This window comes from Felis catus, chromosome A2 (assembly GCF_018350175.1).
Source record: "Felis catus isolate Fca126 chromosome A2, F.catus_Fca126_mat1.0, whole genome shotgun sequence".
In the NCBI taxonomy this organism is placed as follows: Eukaryota; Metazoa; Chordata; class Mammalia; order Carnivora; family Felidae; genus Felis; species Felis catus.
Genome location: NC_058369.1, coordinates 87,904,282 through 87,930,608, shown reverse-complemented (window position 1 = coordinate 87,930,608; position 26,327 = coordinate 87,904,282). Strand labels below are relative to the sequence as shown.

Below are 26,327 nucleotides of genomic sequence, written 5' to 3'. Positions count from 1 at the left end.
AAATTCAGATGTTGACAAAGCACCTTTAATCTTGTGGAAGAATAGGCTATGGATGGACTTAAAGAGAAAAATGATAAAAATAAAGACACAGTATTCTATGTGAAAAGATGCCTTATTTTGCCCATAATAATTCCCCAATCAGATCAGCAAAAATCCTGAACTTTAATAATGCAATATTGTCTAGGCTGCAAGGAAACAGTCACGTGTACATATAGCAGTAGAATCTTAAACTGATAAAATCGTCACTGAGACAAATTGGCAGTATCTGCAAAAAAAATTAGGGGTGCCTGGGTGGCACAGTCGGTTAAGCGTCCGACTTCAGCCAGGTCACGATCTCACGGTCCGTGAGTTCGAGCCCCGCGTCAGGCTCTGGGCTGATGGCTCGGAGCCTGGAGCCTGTTTCCGATTCTGTGTCTCCCTCTCTCTCTGCCCCTCCCCCGTTCATGCTCTGTCTCTCTCTGTCCCAAAAGTAAATAAAAACGTTGAAAAAGGAAAAAAAAAATTACAAGTTCATGGAGGTTTTTTTTGACCTGGTAATTCCACTTGTAAAAATGTATCTTACAAATACATTTTAACATATGCTGGTTGACATATGCATATACATTATTGTGCTGTTCTTAATAGCAAAAATTTGAAAGAGTTCAAATGTATGCCAATAGGTGATTCCTAAAATAGAATACCATGCAACTATAACCTCTCTGAGTTTTTAACAGAAAAATTTCCAAGATGTATTAAGTGAACAAAAAGTAAAGAACAGAGTTTATATTATGATTTTTTTGTGCACAAAGTTGGGAAGGTATTAAAGACCTGTCTACCTTATTTGTTGTATATGTATTAGAAACTCTGGAAGAATATCCAAGAAACTAGACATGGTTAAGCCATTGAGGTTAAAGGACTGAGAACTGCAGAGGAAGAGGAAGTCCAGATAGGAGGGAGTTTATCATCATAACCTTGTGCATTCTTTCTGGTTTTGAACTATAAAGTGCATTTCCTTAAAAATAAAATAGAATAGAATAAAATAAAATAAAAGGGCCCAATTATATCAAGTACGTAACCTTGGAAAACCTCACATCTAAAATTATTTTAGAGAAATAGAATGAGGGATACCAAAATCTGACTTGTGTTATTTTTACAGAATTAGGTTGATCTTTAATATCTCTCTGAAATCCCCCAGATAGTGTCTAGAGGTCCAGATGCAGTGAATTTTTCAACAAATTGAGTGACAGTGTTATCCTAGTCCTAAATAACTTAAATATTAAAAAAAATTCTTTTTGGGGTGCCTGGATGGCTCAGTTGGTTGACTGTGCAACTCTTGATTTCGCCTCAGGTCGTGATCTCACACTTTGTGAGACCAAGCCCCGTATTGGGCTCTGCGCTCACAGTGTGGAGTCTCCTTATGATTCTCTCTCCTTCTCTGCCCCTTCCCTGTTCACGCTTTCTCTCTCTCTCTCTCAAAATAAATACACATTTGAAAAATACTTTACCTTGTTGTATAAAATTTGATGCCCAGCTTTCTTCCACATAGTTGTTCAGGTCTCTGCATTTACAAGGTAATTTGCTTTCCTACTACCATTTCCTCACTTGCTGATACAAACAAACAAACAAACAAACAAAAAACTCCTTTCATCTAACTTGTGCGCCCTTCTGCTCATTATGCACATTAAAAGCCATTTGTATTTTTTAAGTAAATCTGATCATATAACTGCTCTTCAAACCTTTGATGGTCCTCCTGTTACACTTAGAATAGCATGCCCTAGTTTACAACATCCTTAAAAGAATGTGGAATGAATGACCTACTAGGGTCCTAGTCCAGAGTACCCCTGGCACACAGGTTCAGTTTAGGAAATTAATTCACCAAGAACTTGCTCTTTTGGCCTCCCATGAAATGTAATCATAATTAAACATTCAGGAGGGAATCAAAAATAAATTGTTTAGTTACTCACTTTTAGAGAGTAGCACTTTGTATTTTATGATTTTGTTCAATAATTTAAATACATGGAGGGGCGCCTGGTGGCTCACTGGGTTAAGTGTCTAACTCCTGGTTTCGGCTCAGGTCACAATCTCATGGTTAGTGGGTTCGAGCCCCACATGGGGCTCTGCATTATCAGTGCTAAGCCTACTTGAGATTCTGTCTCTCCTTTCTGCCCCTGCCCTGCTTGCATTCTCTCTCTCTTTCTCTCTCCCTCTCTCAAAATAAATAAATAAACTTCAGTGAAAATAAGTAAATACATGCATACAAATACATGTATAGCTCATGGACAATGATTCTTTGTAACCTTGCCCTTTTGTGACCTTGTGTTTGTAGAGTTCTGACACCAATAATCTAGAACAGCATGTTTAATACTAAATAATTTACAAAAGATAGGAAGACAAGGAATCTTATAATTCTGACACTATTTTGTTTTCCTTCACCAAGGAAATAAAAATCTCTTTAATGTCTGGCTATTTATATGTGCATTTGAGCTCTTTCTGCTTTTGTTGGAAGTGGTTAATAGTTAAAAACGTGGGACACCACAGTGCCTGTAGTGAACCTTTGCCTTGTAAGATAGAATCTAAAAGTTCAGAGAATGCATGAAGGCCAGCCACTCCATTGCTAGAAAGAGGAATTAGCAAACCACTGAGCTATCCCCTGTTTACACTTAAAAAACAACAACAACAACAACAACAAAAACCAGCTAGGGGCACCTAGGTGGCTTAGTTGGTTAAGTGTCTGACTCTTGATTTAGGCTCAGGTCATGATTTCATGGTTTGTGATCTCAAACTCCCCATTGGGCTCTTCATTGACAGTGTGGAGTCTGCTTGGGTTTCTCTCTCTGCCTGTCTCTCTCAAAAATAAATAAACTTCAAAAAAGTTTTTAAAAAAGTTAATTGCTTATTTCTTTACCACTTTGTTTCAACATTCTTACCAGCCATTAGCTATCACTGATTGGAACTGTCAAAATCATCATTTTGTAAGAAACCTTTTCCTTTTGGGACCATTAAGAAGTTTAAGAAAATTTCTAATAGTTATTTCATTTCTATATTTCATTTTCGTTAGCAGTGCTTACTATGTATGGAATTCAGTATTGTTAAATTAACTTTAAGACATGCAATGAATAAAATAATTGATTCAGACAATAATGACAAGTTTAAATTTCTGGGTCTCAGGAAGTTGCTACTTTGCAGGTGACAGTAAAGGAAGAAAACACTCCTCTCTTGGGAATCTGTTTTTGTTTGAGAACTGAAAAATGTGTCCTCCCTCCTCCCCCCTTCTTACTACACATGGGTGTGTGGAATTTAAATATATTTTGACAGAGTGTAGAGAACCGTTTCTGTAACATACTGATGTCAATGATTTTTAAAACTATTTCCCTTACAGGTTAAAAAAGAAAGACCGTGAGAGGAAGTGACTAAATCCGTTGTGTATATCTTCATTGACAGCTGATAATTAGCATGCAGCTTAGCAGTAATAATTAGTTGCCTCTTGAGAAAATTTCCGGATGAACTCTGAGTTGGTGCATCTCAGTTTAGTCTTGTTTCTTTGTCCAGTCCCTCCCCCAAGTAATTCATGTTATTTTTAGAGTAGGAAGAACTCAAGATGAGCTCTCTCCTTTTAACCGAGTCAGCACTGTCCATTATTTGCACTGTGTTGTCTGGAGATTACCTGAGATTAGAGTTTCTTTTGTCCCCCCTCTTCCTGTATGTTTTCTAATTCTTTCATCTAGGCAGCTTGAAACAGTGCAGATGGATAAAGAAGTTAGCCATTGCTTGGTAAATATGACAAGTCCACAGACTATAATTTGGAGCTAAAATCATTAATATGACAAAGTGCTGGCTTGAAAACTAAAAAGAGGAAAAAGTTCTGAGGGAGGGAAGCTTCTTGCCTGAATTTCTTTCGCTAATACATACCTTAAAACTTCAATACATTTTGAAACTCTGTGGTAAATTAAAAACATTCTCCTTTTTTCAAAAAAGATGACTGATGCCAAAAATGTCACAAATTTACAAGTCAAGGCAACATGGAAAATTCTGTAGTTATTTGAGTTTATAAAACATATATTAAAGGAAATTAAAACTAAAATTGATATGAATTTTCATGTTGATGTTGCCACTGTTGAATTATTTTGTATTAATACCAACTCTTCAGTGTTGGGAAAACCTTCCATTTTATCTATTTATATCAGGCTCTGTAAAAATGCATTATATTTCAGACATATTATAATTCCTTAATGACTAGATTTTTCTCAGTTGTTTCTTGAAGAGTTTTATATATCATGGGTTCTGGAATTGGTGTTAGTAAGGAATGAGCTTTTAATAAGTCAGTCTTTTTTACCTTTGTCTTCGGGGACCAGGACGGGAGATGACTAAGCTGTGTGAGTTCATAGTGGTGATAGACACACTAGTTCACATGTATTTTTCAAGGCAAAGGTCTTCATTCAACTTCTCTTGTACAAATTTTGGTACTAACAATGACCATATAACCCTAGCTGTGCACCAGATCTCTTCAGACCTCTGTCAACATCTAGAAAATGGGAGTAGTTGTAGGTCCTCCTTTATGGAAGTGCCACATGATTAAATGAGACAGTAAATGCCAAGCCCCTAGACAATATGTGACATATAACTACTCAATGAATATTAACTGTCATTACTACCTTGAGAGTCGGGGCTGAAAGGAACACTATCAGAACACAAGAGAAAATCCCTTTCCCTTTTGTTTCCCTTTTTTTAAGGATGTAGTTGTGTTTTTAATAAAGTGATACATGTTCACTGGGAAAAGTTTGGAAATCATAGAAATGTTACACTGGCCTCCAAGAGAGTCCTAATAGTAATACTGTGAGCCTCATTTTTACTGCTTATTGTAATTTTTTAGAATACCATTTAAAATGATATTTTCACATTTATTTCTTTGCGTATTTAATGAAGGTAAATTCTTTTTTGTATGAATTTGTTTTTGTCAGTCATTATGACATGTCTGTTTACAAAAAGAGTTGACAATAGATGTTTTCCTTTATTTAAAATTTTTTGCAACATGCTGAAAGGTCAGTAATTTGTTTTTAAAAATTTTTAAAGTTTATTTATTTTGAGAGAGAGAGTGGCAGAGGGACACAGAGAGAGAAAGAGAGAGAGAGAGAGAGAGAGAGAGAGAGAGAGAGAGAGAATTTCAAGCAGGCTCCTCACTGACAGTATGGAGCCTGATGCGGGGCATGAACTCATGAACTGTGAGATAATGACCTGAGCCAAAACCAAGAGTCGGACGCTTAACCAACTAACCCACCCAGGCGCCCCAATAAGTTTTTTATATCTATGCTCTGATAAATATATTTCCCTAACTTTTTCCTTAATAAATATTTTTCTGTTTTTTTTTTAATTTTTGAATTGCATAATTTATCCAAGTGTACTGCTTTGCTTTTATTAATTTTTTAAAATTTTTACAGTGCTCTTTTTATAAATCATACTTTAATTCCTAAAAATTTCATTTGGGTTAGATAGATGAATGTTTCCCTATCCCAAAAGAGAACAAAAATGGAGGTAGTATTTTCTGTGCAGACCGTGAGGTTTATTCTCCAATTGCGTGAAGAATTTTAACAATTCAGTTATTATTATGAAGGATGGATTCAGATTGGATAATGAAGACCCAGATGTTCATATTTGAAGATGTTCTTCAAAATTTAGTAAGATTATATCAAACATATATAAACTGCGGCTCAACTTACTCAGTCTACAGGAAATATAGCTTGTAATGAATTTGTTACTATACAAATTCATGAATAAAGGCAGACTAGATAGGCTTAGCTATGGTGATGGTCCTGACCCCCCATAATTATAGGGAACACACTATTTCGCACATGTCTTCTACATTTAACCATGGATGGTTAATTGATCATACCAAAGCAGCCAGTCTATAGGAAGCCAAAAATTTATGAATTGTGAACACTGGCTAAGCCAATTACATTCTTTTCCTTGGGAACTTGAATTGAAAGATGCAAAAATTATTGTCATGCTGGAGTGGGGTGAGTGCTGGATGGTTATACATTTGGGGGCTAATGCATACCTATTTAGCATGAACAAACTAATGAATAAACCCTTTAGAATCAGTTCAGTGAAGAAGTGGCATTAAGAAAAGCAAGAAGCAAAGATATACCATTTCTCAAGAAGCAAATTCCTTGTGCTACTGTTGGTTTTCCAGTACTATGAGGCTTAACTTTCTGTCCTTGAATCTGTGTTGGCCTGATTTAATTAATCTCTGTTAATTGAAATCATTGACATCCTTACTAACATGGCTATCATGGCCATAAAGTCACTTTTGGTAGATTGCACTTTGATATGAATTCAGTTGACTTGCATTGAAGCATGTAATTATAAACACAGGTATGGCTCTTGATACCTTATTTTCTTCAGTGATGTTGGGTGTTCATCATAGTGTTTCCCACCACATTCATTTAGAGGACCTCAGGAGAAGTTTCTCTTAGTCCTTAGTACCAGGTATATTAGCCAGGGTTCCCCCAAAGAAACAGAACCAATGAGAGAGAGAGAGAGAGAGAGAGAGACAGAGAGAGAGACAGAGAGAGAGAGAGAGAGGTTGATTGATTTATATGTAATGAGAAACTGGCTTATGCAATTACAGAAGCTGAGAAGTCATACAGGCTTCTGTCAACAAGGTAGAGAGACAGGAAAGATGATGGTTTAGTTGGAGTCTAAAGACCTAAGCACCAGGGGAGTTGATGATGTAAGTCTCAGTCTGAGGCAGGAGAGAACTGATATTCTGGCTCAATCAGACAGGTAGAAAAACAAAACAAACAAACAAAGAGTGGGTTCTTCCTTCCTCTACCTTTTGTTCTTCTGATACCCTCAACACATTGGATGATGTCCTCCCATATTGCTTTAGTTAGTCCATCAATTAATGCTAATCTCATCCAGAAACACCTTAACAGATACACCCAGAAGTAACATTTAGCCAAGTATTTGGGCAGTCCTGATCCACTCAAGTTGATACATAAGATTAACCATCACACCAAGCAACATTCCTAAGCACCTGATACAGTTTTTCTATTGTTTTATGGTGACTTTTACTTTGAAGTTTAGGAAGTCTGGGTTCCATTTTGTTATTTTCTTTAACAATGTATAGGGATATTAAATAAAAACTTTCAGTTAATAAAATTAATTCCAGTCTTATTTTCTTTATTTTCCCCCTTCATCTTGATACCTCTAGCATTAAATTTGTTGGTTCAGTTGAATGTATAAGTCATCTCAGATCCTTTTGGGAAGAGGAATGTTAAATAATCAAACGAGTAGAAAAGTAGAGTTAATCTTAGAGCATAAAATATCTATAGCCTTAAAAAAAAATGTTTCTATTGTAGAATGCCTCTGTGTCCATTATTCCAGATATATGTAGATACACGTTTAAAACACAAATATTTACTCATAATGGATACTTGTGACCTTTTCTGACTTAAAGTCAAGATTGTCAGAGAATCACAGACAGCTAAGAAGGGCAGTTTGTGTCTTAGCAAAAATTGAGGATCACAGTAAGGATTTATGCCTGTGGAAATTGATAAGAAAAATATAAATTGTCGCATTGATACGTTTTGGTCAGTATCATGATTCTGAAATAATGTATCTACTGACATGCTTGAACATCCTAGGAATCAGTCCTTGGCACTATTCTGTTGTATGGTGATGGTCAAGGTGGAGAATTGAAGAAGCAACTCAGGACACTTCTCTCATTTTGTGAAAATGTTTAAAGAAAATGATAGTCTATTATTTGGGTCTTCTAAATTCAAAAACTTAATGTGACTTGAGGAATTATTCTAGAAGTGTCTTCATAAGTGATGAAATTTCTTGACTTTTTGCCTAAATCATGTGTGTGATACTCAATTTAATGTATCCAAATGTATCTTGGCAGCAATTTCTCTGAGGCAATATAAATAAATCAAAATAAGATCCAAAATTCCTTACAACTTAAAAAAAAGTATTCTTAGACCCTATAATAATTAAAATATATGAAAAGTCATAAATGAATGTTTTAACTACTTCCCTTTAAGTAAGCTTAAATATGGCACATGTGATATTTACACTTATTAATTATACTCCTTCAATCTGTTAAACTTCCAAAAATACAGGTTTTATACTGCACTTTCAAAGACTCTCTAAAATATCTGGGTGTTGTTTTTTTTTTTTTTTTTACAGTATTTTTATGACCTCCACTCTAGAAATGCAGTTTAGTCAAAGAATTAATAATTTTGAATATAGAAGGGCGATTAACATGTGAAGAAGCCAGGCTCACCATCAGTCAATAAAGAGGCTAAGTGATTGTTTAAGGTGACTCAGGCAGTTAATGGCAAAGCAAAGACTTGAATGTGGCTCTTCAGATTCTCAGTCTACAGGACTTTCTGTGATGACATACACATCGGTTGTACTTTAATCCTCATGGCATGTGTATATGTATAATTTGAGTGATCTCTTGTTGTAATAATGTATGTATAGGGGTATAGGGTAGTCATTTAATTTCTGGGCACCTAAGTTTCTCTATCAGTAAAATAAAGGTCAGTAGTAATTAATTGATTATGGATGTGACTTTTAAAACTAGTTTCAATAGATACATTTTTTTTGTGAGTTGGTGTTCATCTGGAATTAAATGGACACACTTTTAGAAGATTTTTTTGTGAAAAAAATAGAATATTTTTTGTATATTTAGAATGTTTGTTACACATAGAAAAGTAAGTATAAAAGTCACAATAGAATGATTCTTCCACATAGCACTTTACATAAAGATTGTGAAAGATAATTCTTTATGTACAAACATAAACTATTTACCTTATTTTAGAGTCACAAAATTATAAAAGATTTTACTTTGTGCACATTAAAATTTATTCCCAGTTACACTTTTTTTTTTTTTTTACTGGTTGAACAATTTTTTTTTTAGTTTTTCTAGTTTTATCAAGAAAATATTAATATGTAGCATTGTATAAATTTGAAGTGCACAACATGATTTGATATACGTACATATTATGGATACACTACTGCAGCAAGTTTAGTTAATATCCATAACATCACGTCAAATTTTTTTCTTGTGATAAGAACTTTCAAGATCTATTCTCTTAGCAACTTTCAAGTGTTCAATATGGTATTGTGAAGCACTGCATATTTTTAATCCTTTGATTAATAAATTGGAAAGGCTTTACATTTGTCATAAAATGAATGTTAACTATATAGTTCCAATAGGCATGACAATAGAGCTGTGATAAAAGTGTTACAAAGGTATTGGTATTGTGACTTGTTGAGTGAACATTTTCTTTTGCCTTTCAGAACTCTTGGATCTAAATCGAACATCAATCTTTCATAGTCCTTTTGGGTTTCTTGATCTCCACGCAATGCTTCTGGATGAATATCAAGAGAGACTCTTTGTGGGAGGCAAGGATCTTGTATATTCTCTCAGTTTGGAACAAATCAGCAATGGCTATCGAGAGGTATGGAAACATCAGACTGTATCAGGAGGGAGAGAAAGGGGTGAGGGAGATAACTTACTGCATGGTGTTACTTGAATTAGTTTTTTGATTGTCAGCCATTTTAATATTCTGAGTGATTACTTTTTGAAAGAAATAAAGTATTCGTTGAAAATGAAATCATTTTGAGAGAAATTTATAAATTATCAAGAATGAACTTTTCTAGCACATCACTGATCTCTGTATTCCCAGAAGACTTTGGATTAGTGTGTTTGACATTAGTCTTTGCATAATGGCCCTTGTCACCACACCCACTGTCCTGAGATCTGAATTTGGTTCGAACGTGCTTTTACCAGCAATCCATCTAGGATTTATACTACAAAAACCCTAGCCTAACGAATGGCTGTGTGAACTTGATATAGCTAGCCCTTGATGTTCTGTTGGTAATATCATTGATTCAGGTGGATGCTCCTTAAACTCGATGGATTGAAGTGTATTAAAATAGGCAAGTGCCCAGCATTTTCAAGCAAAGGTTAACTGTGATGAGAAAGACAGCACTTTGAGTCTGTGTTTATACAGAGTTGAGTTGAGCTGAATTTTTTTTTCTGACCCAAATCAATCTTAAAACATGCAGAAATATTTAGACAATAGTATTTTTTGGCATAAAAATATTACATAATACATTTTCTTTATAATACACATTTACTTTTATGTTTGTCAAAATGATCAATGTCCGTAGTTTTTAAAGTCACTTAAAAGAATTTATGATGAAAAACAGCATCCCTTCATCTCTGCCAGTTCCTAAACCCTAGAGAAAATTATTTCAAACTCTTTTGTTGTTTCTTCTCATTCTTAACCTCCGTTTTCTAAATAACATTTCTAATACTGTTCTTACTTGACACCATTGATTTTAGACAGTATCTGTTCACTTTCTCTTAAGAAAGATGAAGACTTTAGTGTTCTTTTCTTCCAGTACTATAGCTAAAATGTCTCTGCACTATACCAACATCCCCCAGTTATCTGTCCCCTCATTTAGCTATAGCACAATTTTCAGTAAGTAATAACCATTTAGATTAGTATAATTAGGAAAATCGATCCCACTTCTTTTTTATCCCGAGATTAAATATTATCCCCACCCTTTCTTTTCTATTCGCTTAGATTTTTATATTACTTTCACTAATTTTTCACCAAACACCAAACTCTCTACCAGACTTGTTCTCCGTCTCTCAGTTTTCATTAGTTTCAAGATTTTTTTTAAATTTCAGGAGTAGAATTTAGCGATTCATCGCTTATATATAACACCCAGTGCTCATTGAAGCAAGTGCCCTCCTTAATGCCCATCACCTGTTTAGCCCATCCCCCCACCAGTTTTTTTTTATTTCAATGTTTATTTAGTTTTGAGACAGAGAGGTAGAGCATGAGCAGGGGACGGGCAGAGTGAGAGGGAAACACAGAATCTGAAACAGGCTCCAGGCTCTGAGCTGTCAGCACAGAGCCCAATGCGGGGCTCAAACCCACCAACTGTGAGATCATGACCTGAGCCAAAGTTGGGCACTTAACCGAATGAGCCACCCAGGCGCCCCACCCCCCACCAGTTTTTAAATTAGACATATCCTTTCTGGTTCTTTTAGCATCCCAGGGTTTAACTTCACCATTATTCTGGAGCATCCACTCTCCCTCTCATTTGTAGAGTCTTCTTTCTGAGTTTATTACGACCTTTTGGGGAAGTGTGCCTTCTGGTAACTTGTTGAATAAGGAGTCAAAGTAAAATGTTGAGTTTTTTATGTTTCAAAATAATATTATTCAAACTTCACATACAATTGATAGGTGAGTATAAAATTCTCCAATGAAAATCATTGGCTTTAGAAGTTTGAGGATATCGTTCCATTGTTTTCAGATGTTCAGTATAGCTTCTGAGAAGTTGATGCCTTTTTAATTTCTAAGTTTTGTATGTAACCTGTTTCCTGAAACCTAACCCTGAATTTTGACTCCAAGCACCTCTGTGTTTCAGATTTTTCTCAAATTTCTCTTAGAGTTGATCTTTTTCATCCACATTGGGCCTTCTACAGGAGGCCTCATGGCCTTCAGCTCTGGAAAATGTTCATTATTTGTTAAATGTTTTTCCTTCTTTTTATTTTCCTCTTGATTCTCTTTCCCTCGGTTTTCTGGCCTATTTATTGTACAAACTTTGGACCATTTCTCCTGATTTCACCCACACCCACCATTCCTATTCTCAGAGAGACCGTAGACTTTGAATTCCTGAGCATTTCTAAAGTTCTTTTTCATGAATCAGCTTGGTTATTGGCTCCCTTCACCTTGCAAGCATTTAGATTTCAGCTTTTCTAGTGTGCAAAGCCAGTCAACACTTTTCCATATGTCGTAGAACTTCCAAAATGTTGCTGACATTTCTTTGGCTTCTCTACTCAAGTTCTGTTTGTCCTTTTTGGACTGTGTCCTTTACTGTCATTTTAGTAGTTGTACGAGGGAGTGGAAGCACATACTCTTTGCTTTTTACTATCTTTAATTTTATTTTCTCAGTAGTTCTTAAAAGAAATGCTATCTCTTTATATATGTAACATATGTATAGTATTTATATTACACACACACACACACACACGCACACACACACACACACACACACACACACGCAAATGTTTCTAAGACTATCTATGACCTCCTCTTTCCAGTCAAATTCAGTGGTTTTTCTCTCTCTCTCTGCTTGGATGTCTTTCCCCCACTAACTGTGGTGTTCACCATATGGCCCTCTTCTTTTTCTCTCAGATCATCTACGTGCTCTGATTTCCTGTGAAGGAATATCTAAGCTAGGGATCCTAAGTATGGGATCCATAGAACAATCTCTGTTGTGGATTGAATGTCCCCTAAAATTCATATATTTAAGCTCTAACCCCCAGTACCTCAAATATGACTGTATTTGGAAATAAGGTCTTAAAGATGTGGTTAAATTAACATGAGGCCATTAGGATGGACCCTGATGCAATATGATTTTTATCCTTATAAAATGAGGAAATTTGGTCACACAAAGAAACATTAGGGGTGCATGCCTAGAAAGGAAATACCATGTGAGTCACGGCATGAAGGCAGGCGTCTATAGGCCAAGAAGAGTGGCCTCTGAAGGAACCAGTCTTGCCAACATCTTGATCTTGGACTTCCAGCCTCTAGAACTAAGATAAAACAAATTTCTGTTGTTTCAGCCACCCAATCCATGGTGTTTTGTTATACCACAGCCATCATAAACTAATACAACCCCTGTATTAACATTTTAAGTATGTAAATATGGAAAGATCCTTCAAGGGATCTTAACCCCAGAAGATTAAGAATCTTTGCATTATGGAACTGGTTCTTAAATTGTTATCCTTGGGTCAGGATCATGTAACCCTCATGGAGATGGTCCCTGGAATCCATATTTAAGCAGGCTTTCTAAATGATTGCTATGTACATAGAATCTCCTAATGATTTTCCTCAGCTGTTGTTTCCTACTTAGAACTAAGATCAAGAGGTATCAGCTTGCCACATTAATGTGATCCCCCTTTTAGAGCAGAGGAAATTGAATCATGTACTTATTCTCCTTTATTGTTTTGGCCTAACTGTACCCTTCGGCAGGAGAGTGGTAGGATTTTATAAACTGTGTCTTAGGGAACTAAACAGACTAGTACGTGGCTATTGAAGCTTCAGGGTGCCATCTCACAAGGATGTCAAGAAAAGTAGCTACACAAATTATTAAATTCAATAACTTTCTTACATTCAAGGGTAAAGCCTCATTTTGTGGGGCCTGAAGTGTATATGGTTTAGCAGACCTCTTCAGAAAATAGACTTGTTCAAACATAAGTTTCAAAGTTGCTAAGGTCCTTCCCTGGGTCCCATAAGGGCCAGGTACCAGCAAGGAGTCCTGAGGCTTAAGCTTCATTAGCTCTGAGGTAACTTCACCCCTGCTGCATTTGTTATATTGTACCTTCCCCGCCTGTTTCCACAGAATGATTAGCAGTGAAACTTCAGTTAGGACTTGAGTGTTTGTTTTCAGTAACAGCAGAATTAGAGCTAGGTCTATGTCATGCACCCTCTGTTGAATGAAGTGGACTTGAGAATGAAGGTGCTTCAGTACTTTCCAGGCTCTGAAGGTGTAGTGTGTCAGTCTCTGGGCCAAGCTTTCCTCTCATCTTTTCTGGACCTTGCTCCCTCGATTATTTACCTGGTACTATATTTTTAATCTTTTCTGTTTTGCTTTATACATCTGTGGGTTTCTCAACCTCAGTACTATTGATACTATAAACAAGTTTAAGTTGGGGAAGAGGGCATCCTGTGGATTGTAGACTATTTAGCTCTCCCTGGCCTCCCTCCAAGATGCCAATAGAACTCTCCCCATAGTCATGACAATCTAAAAGTCTCCAGACATTACCAGATCCCCCTTCAGAGGCAGAATTGCTGAGGGTCAAACCACTAAGTCTAGCCCATCATTCTATAAGCAGGATCCAGACTCCACCATGAAAAAAAAAACAAAAACAAAAACAAAACTACCCTTAAATATGTATCCATGTAGTATGAAATCCCTCCTTCTTCCCATGAGATCAAGCACCTTGAGGATATCCAAAGCCCATTTTCTCTATTTTGTCACTTTGTATTTATTTCTTAGCTTTTAATGTCTTTTGAAATGCAATATTTTATACTTAAAACATATGAATAATATAAACATGTTATAAAGCATAATATTGAAGCTAACACCTGTAAACCCACCACCCAAGTCAAGAATGAGAGTTATCTCCAGTCCCATTGTAGAGGCTACTTTACCTTCCTCCATCTTTCCCTGCGTATGCCTCTGCTACATAGAGGCAATTACTACCCTGTATTTTATGGCTGTTTTTGTTTTTATTTTTATTTTAAAACATTTTATCATAATTTTTTCCTGTATAGTATACTGTTTAGAGTTACTTATTTTGAGCTATGTAAAAATGATACACAATAGTATATTACAGTCTTGTGGGATTATTTTGTTTTTGTTTTATTCAGTATTATTTCTTAGATTCAGTTATCATATTTGTTGATGTAGTCCATTTGTTGTAGAAATAGAATAGTGAATTAGGAACACAAATTAAATTTCTAGGTTCATATCCTGGCTCTGCATTTATAACATTTGGTAAATTCTTTTACCCTGTTATGCCTCTGTTTCCTCATTTGGAAAGGAAAAGTGTTAGTCTTCTCTGCGGATGAAAATGAGTTAATGGAAGTAAAGGACCAAGAGCTATGTTTGGCACACATTAGATACAATGTTACAAGCTCTTGTTATTCACTTGGACTTGTATGTAATGTATTACATCATATGAATATAGCACAATTTACTCATTACCTGTCAAAGGATAGTTGGGTGGTACCCAGTATTTTGTTTTACCGATGTTTCTGTGATCACTGTGGTAAACATCTCCTAGTATACATTCCTGCAGGAATATCCCCAGGGCGTATATTCTGGAGTGAAATGGCTGGTTATAGGTTAATTACTGTTGATGTTCACCTGCACAAGATAATGCCTAATATTTTTCCAAAGTAGAAAGTGGTTTTACAAAGGCCTCTTCCCTCTAGCAGTGTCTGAGTTCCTAGTGATCCACAAACTCTGCAGACCTTCCACTGGTCTGTTTCATCCACGTATTTTTCATTAGTCTTCCCTTGATTCATTTGTTTACCCCCACCTTATACCTCACTGTCTTTGCAACTACAGTAGCATTTTTATTTATTTTTGATTTTATTTTTTCATGATAATTTTCATAACCCAATTTTTATTTCAGAAGCAGGATGTATATATTATAAAAGATTATATTGAAGAAAATAAAGAATGGGATGCCTGGGTGGCTCAGTTGGTTGGGCATCCGACTTTGGCTCAGGTCATTATCTCGCAGTTCATGAGTTGGAGCCCCACATGTGACTGTGTGCTGACAGCTCAGAGCCTGGAGCCTGCTTGGGATTCTGTATCTCCCTGTCTGTCTGCCCCTTCCTGCTTTTCTCTCTCTCTCTCTCTCTCTCTCTCTCTCTCTCTCTCTCTCTCTCAAAAATAAATAAACATTAAAAAAAAAGGAAAAAGAAAATACAGAAAAAGAAAATACCATACTGTAGTATCAGATAGGGATAAGTGCTGTGAAGAAAAATAAAGAGAGTTAGGGAGACAAGAGTTACAAGGTTGCTACATTAGATAGGGTGGTCAGGGAAAGATTTTCCAGGGAAGTGATACTTGATAAGCCACCTGGCTTGTAGCCATATTCCAAGGCTCAATAGCCAGTTGTGACTAATGGCTCTCATATTGGGCTATGGAGGGCTAGAGAAGTAACATCAGAGTGTATGGCTGAGGTTGATTCCCAGGGCCAGATCATTGAATGATCAGAGGATAGGGCACCAGTTGGCATGGGTAATAGCTAATGATTTATCCTTATGGAGAGAAAAACAGTAATCTAGGTGAAAAAAAATCTTTCAACTAATGAGCATGTGACAAAAAATGATGGTGGATGACTACAAGGAAAGATAGCAAGTATTGTTGTGATCACATGAGCTTCAAAATAGCAAGGGTTTTACATTTATTATTTTGTTTTATTTTCTTAATTAATTAATTTATTTTGAGGAGAGAGAGAGAGAGCGAGCAGGGGAGGAGCAGAGAGATAGGGAATCCCAAGCAGGCTCCACATTGTCAGTACAGAGCCCATTGCGGGGCTCGAACTCACGATCTATGAAATATGACCCGAGCCAGAGTCAGATGCTTAACTGACTGAGCCACTCAAGTGCCCCTACTCTTTAGTTTTAAATTTCTGTTGGGTAGATTTAGAGAGAGTGAAGATTAATTAGTTAACAGACAAGAAAGGTCAATTAAATCATCTTCCTTAACATGTGGGTTTACAATGAAAAAGCCATTACCAATAGAAAGGGCTGGTTGAGAAACAGTAGTTTCAAGGGACATGCTGGGTGTAATTAAAGCAAGGAGGTAAAAGGACACTGGAAAAAGAGGTGGAAGTTACAGTGGATTTTGCTAGACACACCAGGCATTTGAGATGATTTAATTGAAGTGTTTGAAAGGTTTGGAAGGGTGGAGTCAGATTGGGAGCTGCACAGAGCATTTTGTGGGGATATGAGTCCAGCTCTTGATTGTTGATCTCTTGGGGTGGGGTTTGGGTTGGGGGGTTGTCAGTACTTCCCATGGGGCCTGCAGCCACTATCTAGGGTTATGTTCCAATGGATTAGCCCTGATGATCTCTTCAGGAAGATTACTAACCTTCATTTTTACTAACCATCAAACAGGTGGATCCTCTCTGTCCCATCACCAAGTCTGCTGCTTCTCTGTGACTTTTATACCTCCCTCCTTGTTACGGGGGGGGGGGGGGGGTAGGTGCTCTTTTTCCTTTCATGAAGTGCCATTCTTTCTTCCTGCGCTCTGTAGTGCACCCTGTTGACTTTTCTTAAGAATTGGTTATTTTCTGTCTTTTCTACAATATCATTTCCTCTCTTTCTATAACATCAGCAACAAATAATAGTTTTGTATAGGGGTTCTCAACCTTTTTTGTGTCATTGATCCATTTGGCAGTCTGGGGAAGTCTGTGGACCCTTAAATGCATTAAATCATTATGTAGGATTACAAAATAAAATATTGAAAAGAGTTATCAAATCATGAATATATTGAAATACAGCTACCACACTACAAGAATAACATTTTGGGGGCACCTGGGTGGCTCATTCTGTTAAGCATCCAACTTCGGCCCAGGTCATGATCTCATGGTCTGTGAGTTCGAGCCCCACGTCAGTCTCTGTGCTGATGGCTCGGAGCCTGAAGCCCGCTTTGAATTCTGTGTCTCCCTCTCTGTCTGCCACTCCCTAGCTCACACTTTCTCTCTCTGTCAAAAATAAATAAACTTTAAAAAAGAAAATTTAAAAAAATAATAACATTTTATAGTACGAAAACATGTAGTTTCATAATTGTATATTAAATAAAAAGACCTAGGGGCACCTGGGTGGCTCAGTCGGTTAAGCGTCCGACTTCGGCTCAGGTCATGATCTCACGGTCTGTGAGTTCGAGCCCCGTGTCGGGCTCTGTGCTGACAGCTCAGAGCCTGGAGCCCGTTTCAGATTCTCTGTCTCCCTCTCTCTCTGCCCTCCCCCCCCATTCATGCTCTGTCTCTCTCTGTCTCAAAAATAAATAAACGTTAAAAAAAAAAAAAAAAAAGACCTAGAGGGGCTCCTGGGTGGCTCAGTTGGTTGAGCATCCACCTCTCAATTTTGGCTCAGGTCATGATCCCAGGGTCGTGAGTTCAAGCCCCACATTGGGTTCTGCACTGAACTTGGAGACTGCTTAGGATTCTCCTCCTTCTCCCTCTGCCCCCCTCCCCTCTCCTGCTCTCGCTCTGTCTCTCTCTAAAAAATAAAAAATAAAAAATAAAAATAAATAGGGGCGCCTGGGTGGCTCAGTCGGTTAAGCGTCCGACTTCAGCTTAGGTCATGATCTCACGGTCTGTGAGTTCGAGCCGTGCGTCGGGCTCTGGGCTGATGGCTCAGAGCCTGGAGCCTGCTTCCGATTCTGTGTCTCCCTCTCTCTCTGCCCCTCCCCCGTTCATGCTCTGTCTCTCTCTGTCCCCAAAATAAATAAACATTAAAAAAAATTTAAAAAAAATAAAAAATAAAAAATAAAAATAAATAAAAGTAAATATTAACTTTAAAACATAATAACAACAACAATAATAATACCTAGCAGCTGGTCTTTTCAGTACTGTAATTCCAAATTACTGATGAATATTAATAATATGAGCTACTTATAACAATTCTAAAGTAATATTAAATATCTGTTATTTCTCTTGGTTATTAAGCTCCATATTAATACTCCTTTGATTTATTTCTTGCACTTATATGATAGAAATGTCAAATTTCCACTGGAGGTTATGCAAATACATAATGATGTGTTTTTTTTCTCATTGAAGGCTATGCATTTCCTGATTTCTCAGGCCATAGTTAACAGCTCTTGCTCCGTAACTTTTATCTTATAAAACATTAAAAATTTTAAGTAAAAATAAACATCAAGTTCTCAGTTTAGCAGTTATAGGTTCTTATGATCTACTCTTACCTACCTTTTTAGTGTAATCTCCACTTGTCCACACCAACACATTGCTAACTCATCACTTCTGTTTTCACTTTTTCCAATTTTATTGAGTTATAATGGCATATAACATTATGTAAGTTTAAATAACATGTTGATGTGATAAATTTATATGTTGCAAAATGATTTACCACCACAGCGTTAGGTAACACCTCCATCATGTCACATGGTTACCATTTCTGTTTTGTAGTGAGAACATTTATGATTTACTCTGTTAGCAACTTTTAAGTGTATAATACAGTATTCATCACTATCAACACCATGTACATTAGGTCCTCAGAACTTACTCATCTTATATTCATCTTATAACTGGAAATTGGATTAACATCTTCCCATGTCCATCCCTGCCCACCACCACCCCCCCACTCCCCGTTTCTGGCAGCCACTGGTCTACTCTCTGTTACTATGAGTCTGACTGTTGGAGATGCTACATTTAAGTGATACCACATAGTATTTTGTCTTTGACTTATCTCACTTAGCATAACGCTCTTATGGTCTATCCATGTTGTTGTAAATGACAGGATTTCCTTTTATCTCATGACTGAATAATATTCCATTGTGTATATGGACACCACATCTTCTTAATCCATTCGTCCTTTGACAGACACTTAACTTGGTTTCATTTCTTGGCTACTGTGAATAAGGCCACATGGGAATGCAGATATCTCTTTGAGATTCTCTTTTTATTTCCTTTGGATATATACCTAAAAGTGGAATTGCTGGATCATTTGGTCGTTCTAGTTTTAATTTTTGAGGAATTTCCCTGCTGTTTTCCACAGTAGCTATACCAGTTGATATTTCAACCAACATTGCATAAGAGTTTCCTTTACTCCATATCTTCACCAACACATTATTTTTTATTTTTTAATAGCCATTTTAATGGTTGCGAAGTGATACCTTATTGCGGTTTGATGATGACTATTGATGTTGAGCACCTCTATTTGTCCTTTAATAACTCCTTGTCCTTACACAGTCTCCTTCCCCAGACTAACCTTCAACACACCCACTTTTTAAAAAACTATTTCCTTTCATTTCTAAACTAGATTTGAAGATTCTCCCAACCCTTTCTTAAACCTTGGTCTGATTTTGATTCTTACATTTGATTAAAATTGACTGTTTACTTGCCAGTGTACTTTATAAGATAGCTTCTTTAGAGTGAGTATTATGTTATATTCTGGTTTGAAGTTACAGGAACTCAAAGAATATAGACAGTAAAAGAATGAAAAATGTATCTCTTGTTAATCCTGAATTCACCCAGTAAATACGTTTTCTTCATTGTCTGCCTTCTTGTAAATCCCACTGTACTTGTTGCCAGAACCACATAAAAAAACTAATTATTGTCTACTTTCTTTAAGGTTAATTTTGTCTGCCTTCTGCCTCCACCCCCAACCCCACCAACCACCTACCCACTTCCCCACTGGCAAACAAAGTTGCATCCTGTTTACAGTGTGACAGTAGTTTTTACTTCAGCTGCACATTAATAATGCCTGAGGACTTTGTAAATAATATATATGCTGTGATGCATCTCCCCGTTGGCTGAAGTGAGGATTTTAAAAATTCTCTCAGGTGATTGTATGTGCATCCAGGATTGTGAAATGCGGAAGGATTATGTGCTCCTGTAAGCACTAGGAAATAGTAGTCCGATATGTGATGCAAATAAATAATTTTTTTATATATAATAATCAGAATTTATATGGGTATATATGCACGTAAGACTGATTTTTTCTATGCAGTTTTGAAATGGATAAGAACTTACTATTTAATAGACCTACTGTTTTTAATAGTCTTTTTAGTTACTGGTTTTGCTTTATGATTTCTTTCATTCATAGCATTTCCCAGACTTTGTAATAATAGTCTTTTGCAATGAAATTCTGCTCTATTGTATTTGTATTACATTCATAAAAGCCCTACGACTCACACTGAAAAAAGTCACTCCTCGTGTTAAATCATACTCTTCCCTGTGAAAATTTCAATTTTATAATTCCATTTGTTTTATCTCATGTTGTATTTTATTTAGTGGGAACCTCACACCTGCCATAAAAGGGTGGCTTCTGCCAATTGCTCTCCTCAAAGGTCTATAAAATCTACAGATAATGTGAGACTTCTTAGGTGAAACTGATTTCATCAAGAACTTCCCATGAAATTAATTTTTTTTCCTTTTATCTTTTTCTGAAATCCTTTGGTATAAAAAGTTTTGAATGAATTAGAGGAAACCATTATATGAGTGAAAAATTAAAGCATCTTGAGATGTTCTGATTACATTGTGACAATACCAGGACATTAGTATGAGTAGAAAATGTGGAAGGGGGAAGACATAACATCCTGGCAGATGCTTTTCACGTGATTTCCTGTAGATGCAACCTGGATCTTTTAAAAACAATTTATGATGAATACCACAGTGTCTAACTTGGGATATAGGATTCTAACCATGGGAATCCAGGGCTATTCATGTTTAAATTGGCTTTTGTTTTTCATCTGTTAAAACATTCGTCATTAAACTGTCTTTTATTTAGTACTTAGTTTTAAAATTATAGTTTTGTATTGAGGAAGCACTTCCAATGTAGATCATTTGGAAAGAAATGTGTATGATTCTTCTCACATGTTCCACCTTCAATTTGTACCTCTTGAGAAGTCGAGATGTGGCCACCAGGGAGAATTATAGTTTATTGTGTTACTATTAAATTCTCTGGTGAGCAACTTGACACTCAGAAGAATTAAATTTTACTTTTCCATAACGCATAGTTTTTTGAACTTTAATCAGTGATATAATATAATTGGACTTAAATCTAAGAAGATTTATATAGATACACGCAAGATTAATGAGTTAAGGTTTTTTTAGAGTTAAACAATTTGAAAAAAAAAACCTCTCAATATGTTAGATATATCAAAAATATGCTCAAGAAAGGAAAAAAAAAGAAATAGCTACAATTATGCTGGTATCTTTTTAGCATTTAAGAATCAACCCTGTATTTACACAATTATGTAGTAATTCAATCCTTTAAAATAGGTTTAAAAAAAACTTTTCATGTGACTTTAAAACATTTTAATAATGTATATCATTTCAAAATGATGAGTGATGATAAAATTCATTAGTAACCTAAAACTAGTAATAATCAAAATAAAAATCCATCTTGATATTACACAAGGTAAATTTTTTCATATAGCATCTAAGAATTATTGAAAATATTTTGGCGGTGCCTGGGTGACTCAGTCAGTTAAGCATCCGATTCTGCTCAGGTCATGATCATGCAGTTTGTGGGTTCAAGCCCCGCATCGGGCTCTGTGCTGACAGCTCAGAGCCTGGAGCCTACTTTGGATTCTGTGTTTCCCTCTTTCTCTGCCCCTACCTGCTTGCACTCTGTATGTGTCTGTCTCTCAAAAATAAATATACATTTAAAAAAATAATAAAAATAAAATACTTTTATAATATTTTCTATGTTCCATGAGAAAAATTTATTTCCTTATTTGTGTTTATCACATTTATTTAAATTTACCATTAAAGAAGTGTTAGGTCTGGTATATTTTCTTGTGTTTCTTTACTGGTTGAAAGTTTGTCCTCATTTTTTCTGATCAGTATTTTATTTCTAGAATAAGGTTTAGCTAACCAACAGTTAATATTTTTTTGAAAGTTAGCAAAAATAGCCAACATATTAATTTTCCATTTTATTTCATTTTAACTGTTTTAACTCACAGATTTTTTTAAAAGATTTTTTTTAACGTTTATTTTTGAGAGACAGAGTGTGAGCGGGGGAGGGGCAGAGTGCGAGGGGAGAATGCAAATCCCAACCAGGCTCCAAGCTCCAGACTCTGAGCTGTCAGCATGGAGCCCAGTGTGGGGCTCAAACCCACAAACCGTGAGATCATGACCTGAGCTGAAGTCGGATGCCAGCCAGGGGCCCCTCACAGATATTACTACACTTTTTGAAAAATACTAGAATGTGGTAGCAAGAACACAGAGTACATACAACTGCTGTGGGCTCCCATATCCAGTCTGCCACTTATAAGATGAGTGAGTTAGAGCAACTTATTCCACATCCGTGACAGAGAGGTAATCATAATACTTATCTCACAGCTTTTCTGAGACAATTCATTGAGTTATTAAATGCCTAATCAGTGCCTAGAACATACTAAGTGCCATCTAAATATTTGCTACTGTGTTTCCCTCTTTCTCTGCCCCTACCCCCTTGCACTCTGTGTGTGTCTCTCTCTCAAAAATAAATATACATTTAAAAAATAATAAAAATAAAATACTTTTATACTGTTTTCTATGTTCCATGAGAAAAATTTATTTTGTAAACTAGATATAGAATCAGAACATGATTCTAATGTGCTACCATTTCTAAGTAAGGTGAAAGAGTCCTACATAATTTTAGGGCCATTCAACTATATTCTAATTTTTTTTAATGTCTATGTATTTATGTTGAAAGAGAGTGAGAGCACGAGTGGGGGAGGGGCAGAGAGAGAGGGAGAGAGAATCCCAAGCAGGCTCTGTGCTGTCAGTGTAGAGACTAATGCAGAGCTTGATACCATGAACCACAAGATTATGACCTGCACCAAAATCAAGAGTTGAACACCCAAGCAACTAAGCCACCCAGACACCCCTCAACTACATTTTAGAAAGACACATAGGGATATGAAAAATGAAGAAATGAATAGAACAATCCCTACCATAAGATATTTGTGATATAATGGAGAAGATACATACACATACATTTGTCATATATAGCACAGTTTAAATGAAACTATAATAAGTGTCTAAATAAAATGCTAAGAAAGTATACGAAATCTGGGAGGTAGGGGTTCCTGGAGTGGATATAATTTAAATTGGACTTTTAATGATACTTGGAATTTTAATTTGTACAGATTGGTAGTGGGAACAGAGTGAGGAAAGAACAGAAATTTTAGAGTAGTTTAAAATAATAACTAATAACCATGGCTAACACAGGTGAAGTGGGGGGATGTGGGTGGGAACAGGGTATGGAGTGAGAGTTAAAGATGGAAATGTGGATGGGGCGCCTGGGTGGCGCAGTCGGTTAAACGTCCGACTTCAGCCAGGTCACGATCTCGCGGTCCCTGAGTTCGAGCCCCGCGTCAGGCTCTGGGTTGATGGCTCAGAGCCTGGAGCCTGTTTCTGATTCTGTGTCTCCCTCTCTCTCTGCCCCCCCCCCCCCCCCCCGTTCATGCTGTGTCTCTTTCTGTCCCAAAAATAAAGAAAAACGTTGAAAAAAAAAAATTAAAAAAAAAAGATGGAAATGTGGTTGAGATAAGATCATGGAGAATATTGACCACTGTGCTGTTGAAACCTAATCTACTCAATGTATGAGCCAGTGAGAGATGCTCTAAAGATGTGCATAACATAACTGCTATTATAGTATGTGTGATCACTTGAGCATTAATATATTGGATGAATGGAAGGAAGAGGAAAATAAAGCCATGAAGCCAGTAAGTCGTAGTTAGAATTTAAAACCAAATGTGTCTGTCCGAGAAGCCTATGCTCTTCCCACTGTTACACACCACTGAGAAGCAAATTACTGCTTTGGTGTGAACTTCATGTCCCCCAAACCAGTCTTCAGTATACCATGAGCCCTGCCTTTCGTTACGTGGTGTTTGTTTTCCCTTGGTTCTTCCTTAGCATGACTGTATTTTACCTTCGAAATGGTGAAGAACTAGTGGAATAGTTAGTTGTTGGTGACAGGAGTGGAGTGGAGAAAAAAACACTGATAAGTGTAAGAAAGAACTCTACTCCACCTGTTTACTTATGGCGGAGATTGAGAGCCAAGCCAACTCCAGTATTCAGCCATGGTAAGTGATTAGCTTGACTGTATTTAGTCTTTATAGACCCATGCAATCTGCTCATTTGAGGATTACTGAAATTTCCTGAAAAACAAAGAAAAACTTTTCTCTGGAAGATTGCAATACTGGTTTGAGGTACAACATTTTCTTTTCTTTTTTTCCATTTCCCAAAGAAATCAAAAGTAGATACATTTATGTAAGCTATATTTTATGGGACTTCATAGACTATCCCATATTAGTATTTAAATTTAACAAACATTCATCAGGAGTTTTTCTCTCAGTTTCTAAATTTAAGGGTTTTTTTCTAAAATTATTCTCACCACTATTATTCTTAGCTAACATTACACTAGTTAATTGGAATATCTGTACAGAGAACTCTTTTAGACACTTGGTTTTTCAAAGTAATTATACTTTTCCCATTTATTCAACTTTACCGCATCAAAAGTAATTTCTTGTATTTTAGAATTTAATTTTTTTACTGGGTGGAACAGACATTAAAAATAATTTGCATATAAATGGCAGATGGTATTTCACATTAATGATAGCATTTGAGTAAATTTCATCCATTAAAAAGGGCGTGAAGCAGGCCAATAATGTTCCTGTAGTAATAATATTGTTCTAGTTCAAATGCTTTGGAGTATAAACATTTCAAATACAAATCTTGTTTATAGTTCAAAAGATTATAATTCTGGCATATAAACTACTTGAATAATGACAGTCGTTATAATTAAGTATAGAAGCATAAACACTGAGAACGGTGATAGGTTAAAGAGTATCATTATAAACCATTAGGACTTTTTTAATGTGTTATATCTATTTTCTTTTCATGCTATTTATTAGGACAAATAGTTAAAATATACATCGATGGACACTGGTACTGTGCATAGATGTAAAATGTAGAAAGACAAAATATAAATAAAAATTTTTTTAGAATAATAAAATTTAGAAAAATAATATTAGATGAAATCATAATAGTGACTTAGCCATTTAAATATATCCCATGAAGAGAGATTTACTGGATCACTTTATTTCTTATTTATTTATTTAAATAAAAATGGAAGTCTTTTTTAGACAGTTAAATTATTCCCTCTTTGTGCATTTGTTTTTGCTTTCCTAAATCTCTGAGTGCCATAACGTCTTGTAACAGTAAGCTGTTAAATCCTTAATCGTAGCATAATTACGAGACTCAATAGGGAGTCCAGAAAAAATAGCCTTGTAATTTAATTTTTACTTTATTATTTTCTCCTTTGAGATATGCAAGAATAGTAAATAGTCCATTAATGTGTATTGGAACAATTAAATTGTATTATAGGAGTATTGTGATGAAATGATGTATATTTAACCTTTTGCTTTTTATGCCTCTTTTTGGAACAGAAAAGTTGGAAATAGCATTATACCCTGTAGTTTAACTGCCTTTAAAAAATGTTTTCTGCAGGAAAACAGATTAATTGTATGGGTTTTTGTTGATGCTAAATTCTGGAGCAGAACCAAAGGCCATCCAGACTTCTACAGTAAATGAAGACAGTCATTTCCCTTACTATCCTGATAGGATATTTGTACATGATGGCTTTAAAATAACTCCATTTTCAGTGAGGTCTTGATCTGTCATCTTTTGTCACATGAATGAACATTCGAGTGCCATCCTAAGCCTATTAAATTAAAAAAAACAAACAAACCAAAAGAACAACAAACTTGAGTAAATCTATAATTACATTGTTCCTTTGGAGAGTTCTCCGTATTTCACTTTATTTTAGGAAGTGTTCATAATTCAGTCTTCTGCATCTCTCCCTTCCATCCTCTCGCAGTGATTTCCCTCAGAAATCCTACAAGTCTTTCAAAGCCTAGATTTTGTTAACATCCTATAGAATTTCTTCCTGATTAAAGTGAAAATTGTCTCATTCCTTTGCCACTGGTTACAGCAGTTTTATGTTATTCAAGCTTATCTCTCAAATTTTACTGTAAACTAACTCTTTTAGTGAATG

At 36.0% G+C, this 26,327-nt stretch overlaps 1 protein-coding gene across 3 annotated transcripts in view; it reads left to right on the top strand.

Annotated features, from left to right (window-relative positions):
* The window catches only part of SEMA3E (semaphorin 3E), a 239,088-nt gene that overhangs the window by 119,961 nt on the left and 92,800 nt on the right, over window positions 1-26,327 (top strand). For all 3 annotated transcript variants that reach the window (XM_045052316.1, XM_011280354.4, XM_045052317.1), the window contains exon 2: window positions 9,286-9,446. In XM_045052316.1, the coding sequence (XP_044908251.1) occupies window positions 9,286-9,446 (161 nt within the window). The remainder of the gene's footprint in view (window positions 1-9,285; window positions 9,447-26,327) is intronic.